General features: G+C 36.4%; 1 protein-coding gene across 1 annotated transcript in view; it reads left to right on the forward strand.

Moving 5' to 3' along the window:
* Positions 1–5,000, forward strand: part of LOC113800379 (putative inorganic phosphate cotransporter) — a 17,186-nt gene that overhangs the window by 580 nt on the left and 11,606 nt on the right. The window contains exons 2-4 of the mRNA XM_027351147.2: positions 2,293–2,480; positions 3,185–3,418; positions 4,001–4,088. Coding sequence (XP_027206948.2) covers positions 2,293–2,480; positions 3,185–3,418; positions 4,001–4,088 — 510 coding nt within the window. The remainder of the gene's footprint in view (positions 1–2,292; positions 2,481–3,184; positions 3,419–4,000; positions 4,089–5,000) is intronic.

Genomic DNA, 5,000 nt, shown 5'->3' on the forward strand with positions numbered 1-5,000 from the left:
TGTTTCATTATCCGTCCACAGATTTCGTAGACAAAATGATGTTTTCCACGTATGAAAAAATGTAATATTCCCTGTGCAAGAAAAATGCTCTACAGTCTGGAGTAGTACTAGGGTGAAATCCTAGCATGTAATGTAGATATTTAGGTAATGGTTAAATTTCATCCAGCCACCTTTTATACGTAAAATGATATTTACAAATAAAAGACTGGATAAATCGTAAGTATGGGTTGAGTTTCAGCTAGGTATCTTTTATACCAAATTGGAAATCGAGCAAATTTTCACAGTGACGCTGATCTTGTGTCACAGCCATGATCATTTATGTTGTCCCAATTTTCTCTCTTGCAGATATTTAAATTCCATGTCTAACACAACACAAGAAAAATCCCACCCATATTTAAGAACAAACATGAATAACAATTACTTAATTATTGTCTCTTCAGAAGATTATTATTAAAAGTGAAAAATTATCACTGTTGCTTGTACTATGAATGTCCTTTGCTCACAAGCCACAGCCCATACGTTGTTGTTACTCGCTACGACTCGTCCTTGAAAAACAACATATTTTCCAACCGGGCTTTTATACAAAAAATAGTATGTGCAAATAATAGAGTTAATGATTCTAAGAAACTTATCTTCCATGTAATTTCATTGCAAATAAAGAATAACAAAGTCCTTTGTTAAGGACTTTGTTAACCAAGTGCCAATGGGTAAAACTGTTTGGCAAGTGGACGTAAGAACGTGATTGTTGGTGTGCATTGGTAGTTTCTCCTGTTTGCGCCTGTCTCGATCGGTAGTTTGTAAGTGACATTTGGCACCTAAAAGCTTTTATATCGCTAGAATTGATTAAAGTATTATAATTTTGAAGGTTTACCTTCATTATAGGTACCATTGCCTAAAATCTTTACCATAGAAATGAAGCCACTACTATCGGAGGAAAACAAACTCCGTCAAATGAGCCAGTGGTGAGGGAATGGGCATGATACAATGCCATCTGTGTTTCAGTCCACAACAGCCATGGCATGTACATACTTGCCACCCGTCGGCTATGGGTTAAGGAGGCAGCAAGCAGGCCTAAATTACCTCCCTGATTTTTCCATTCCTTGGACTTTTATATATTTTCTAAAACCATTAATATTGGTACTGCCATTCTTGTTATAATCATTTTTGACATTATGATTGGTAAATCTTTTTGGGTTCACATGATACCCTGGTTTTGGAACTTCATTTGTGGAGGGTGCATCACTCTTGGTACCAAGTACCAGATCAGGTAATTGACTTCTTAGTGACAGCTTTTATGTTGCCATATGTTTAAGCCTATCATGAAGGGGCCAGAAATTTCTGTGATATAATTTTGTAACAGTCTAGTCTTTCTGGCAGGGTTTGTGCTGTGTGCAGCCTGCCCACCTGAAGTTATGACAAGTGTATGTGGAATACATGATTATGGTATGACAGCTATAGCCATACCCATCACTTAGAGCTTGCTTTAACAGTCAGGATATAGACTGGTGACATAATGGATTGTGAGGTGTCACTGTTGTATCTTTGTCTGTTTTATTACTTGCCATGATGTGATAGTGTAATGGATGGGGTGTATCTACTACATAGCTGGTGGATTACTTCTTTATGTGAATAAAAGGTGTGGGTATGAGTTGCCATTGTGGTGGCTGGATACTGTAGGGTAGTGGGGATCTATGGTAGAGCTGGGGAGACTCCCCAGGTGGTAAAGGAAAAAGCTGTCTTGTATCATTGCTCAGCTGAGGTGTTGACTGGAGTGAGGTGTTTCATTGACACTTTAGAGTATTGTGTAGTCAATTTGGCCACCCTTACCCTCCTTTCCCCTCCTTCCCCCCCAACAGCCAGCACACAAATCAATGTGATATGTACTCACAGTGTCATGCACTTCAGCTGAATTGAGATTGAGATTGTGAAGATTTCTATGGCCAACATGGGTAAGTGTGCAACTCGGTCCTTTCATCTCTGTATCCCATGCCATGCCATGCCATGCCATGCCATGCCATGCCATGCCATCCCATCCCATCCCATCCCATCCCATCCCATCCCATCCCATCCCATCCCATCCCATCCCATCCCATCCCATCCCATCCCATCCCATCCCATCCCATCCCATCCCATCCCATCCCATCCCATCCCATCCCATCCCATCCCATCCCATCCCATCCCATCCCATCCCATCCCATCCCATCCCATCCCATCCCATCCCATCCCTCTCTACCTACACATGCACATCAACCCACCTCTCTGTCATTGACTATTATTCCCTCTGTCTTCCAGGATGTTTTGGAGCGAGACATGTCTTGGCTCTCATGGGTTTCCTTGGATTTGCCAATGTTTATGCGATGAGAGTCAATTTGTCAGTTGCGATTGTTGCAATGGTCAACAACACAGCCATTCCACATGTTAACAAAACAGAGTCAGATGCTTGCCCAGTGCCAAGTGCCAACCAAACTGAGCCCAGTCAGGTGTGTACTGTGGGAAATTTTTTGTTTTGTTTTGTTTCTTGTATATATTACTAATGTGATAGTATACTTTGCTAATAAGGATTATTTACTCATTGCTGCCAGGGATGGTATACATGTACATACCATGCCCCCTGAGAGTTTCATTTATTGATTTATTTATTATTTACATGTAGATGATGGCTCCACAAGTGCTCATTCATGGAGTCAATTACTAGTCCTACCCATCTCACCTGTACCCTTTTCCATGGTTTTAAGAAATATTAGTTTATATTCTGTATTGATACTAGTTTTGTTAATTATCATAATATCGATAATGATAACAGAATCTATATTATTAGTAGCAATTGAAGAAAACAATTACCAAAAAATTTGGTGATTGATCACTTGTGAAACTATCAATGCGTAAACACATTACAAAAAAAAAAAAAAATTGCAGTGAACATTACATGTTCTAGGCAGCAAAGAATTAACGTACATAGTTGATATATATTTTTGATAAACAGAAGTATATTTGATAAATGGTTACTGTACGGTGCTATATGTTCTTATAGATATAACTAATATATGACGGATATGGGAAGCTTTTTTTTTTTTTGTGCGTGTTTATGAATAATGCATTACTGTACCTTACTATCTTTTGCTATGCATAGACTTAATGTTAATTCCTGCTTCGTATGATATTGTAATCTTGTTACTCTTTTCAGGATGGAGAATTTGTGTGGACTGAATCTGAACAAGGTATCATCCTTGGTTCATTTTTCTGGGGTTACGTTCTGACCAACATGGTGGGAGGAAGGTTGGGTGAGGTCATTGGTGGAAAGCTTGTTTTTGGATTTGGTGTGCTAGTTACAGCTATATTGACATTGCTGACTCCTGTTGTAGCACGGGCAAGCACCCCTTTGCTGATTGCTCTTCGGGTTATTGAGGGGCTAGGAGAGGTAAGTTAGTACTTATTATTACATAATGTAGTATATAGGTTTTATGTAGTGATTATTTTCTTTTTTTCCTCTTTTCTTTTTCTTCGTTCATAGTCCTGATATTCTAATGGCATGTAATACTTAATTGTTTGTCTTACAGTGGTTTATACATTTCCACTGATGCATTTCCTAGCCTATTTTGCTTTTCACTTTCAACCAAAGTGCAAATTTCATGTGTAGTCCATGACACTTTAGTGATAAAATCCTGGACCCAAGGGTGTCAAGAGATGTTATTGTAGCTGTATTTGGTTGAGTGACTGAGCTAGTGGCAAACCATAGGATGTTGATTGTCACCTGCTGATAATAAATGTAAAATAGATGTCATTGGTGTGCTTATTTAATCTCACTTCTTCATTCACTTCAAAGACTATGAAAAAACCATGGTAAGGGCTAGATACTGTCAAACTTGCCTTTACTCTATGTATATTCTCTCTCTTTTGTTAGCACTAATCCAGCCATATTTAGTATATGAAGAATAGCAAAAATATATACATGTTATAAGAATTCAGTTAGCATATTTTAATAACTTTCTCTTTCCTAAAGGGAGTGACATTTCCTGCAATGAACTCAATGATGGCAAAATGGATCCCACCTTTAGAGAGGAGCAAAATGGGCTCGCTGGTTTATGCTGGTATGTCAGACAGGTCCTCTGGGCTCTGCTTTTGTATCTGGATTTTTTATTATGATCAGAATTATAGTTGTGATTTTTATTTTTGATGTTATTTTTTCATCTTTATCATTATCATTGTTATTGTTAGTTATTATTATCATTATTGTTATTGTTTTATTACTATTACTGTTACTATTTCTATTACAATTATTATTAGTAAGTTAGTTTTTTAGTTTTGGTTGATTGGTTAGCAGGATAACTCAAAAAGTTATCAACAGAAATTATGATTTTATTTCTAGAGATATGTCTTAGCCTAACTAAGATGCCGTTGAATTTTGATGGTGATCCCGATCATGATCAGAATCTAGGAATTTTTAAAATGATTGCATAGTTACCCCTATTGCCTTTATGGATGTCACCAGTGGTACGTGTGAAAGAGTTGACTTAAATGTAATTCTTCAAGTGTGAATATTTTTTATTGCATCAGTGACCCTGCTGCCTTGGCGGAGGTATGCACTTTCTGAGTGCTTCTAGTTGTTATTGTCATAATTATGATTTTGGTTTTTGTTCTGGCCATAGTTATGGTTATTGTTTTTGTTTTTGTTATTGGTATGATTATGATTATGATGATGGTTATTATTATTATTATTGTTGTTATTATTGTTATTTTAATAATTATGATTATTATTATTGTCATTATCATTATTGTTAATATCATTATTATCATTGTTTTGTTATTATTACTATTATCATTGTTATTACTATTGTTATTATCATTATCACCATTATTTTCTTTATTATTATATTTCTTTGTATTATTGCTTATGAATTATCATTTAAGAAAGAGAAGTAGTAGTTATACCATGTAATGAATAACATTAACTTGATCGCGGCTTCACCAAGTGGATAGTAAAGTATTGTAAGAAAATGAAA

Source organism: Penaeus vannamei, chromosome 10 (genome assembly GCF_042767895.1).
Source record: "Penaeus vannamei isolate JL-2024 chromosome 10, ASM4276789v1, whole genome shotgun sequence".
Lineage (NCBI taxonomy): Eukaryota > Metazoa > Arthropoda > Malacostraca > Decapoda > Penaeidae > Penaeus > Penaeus vannamei.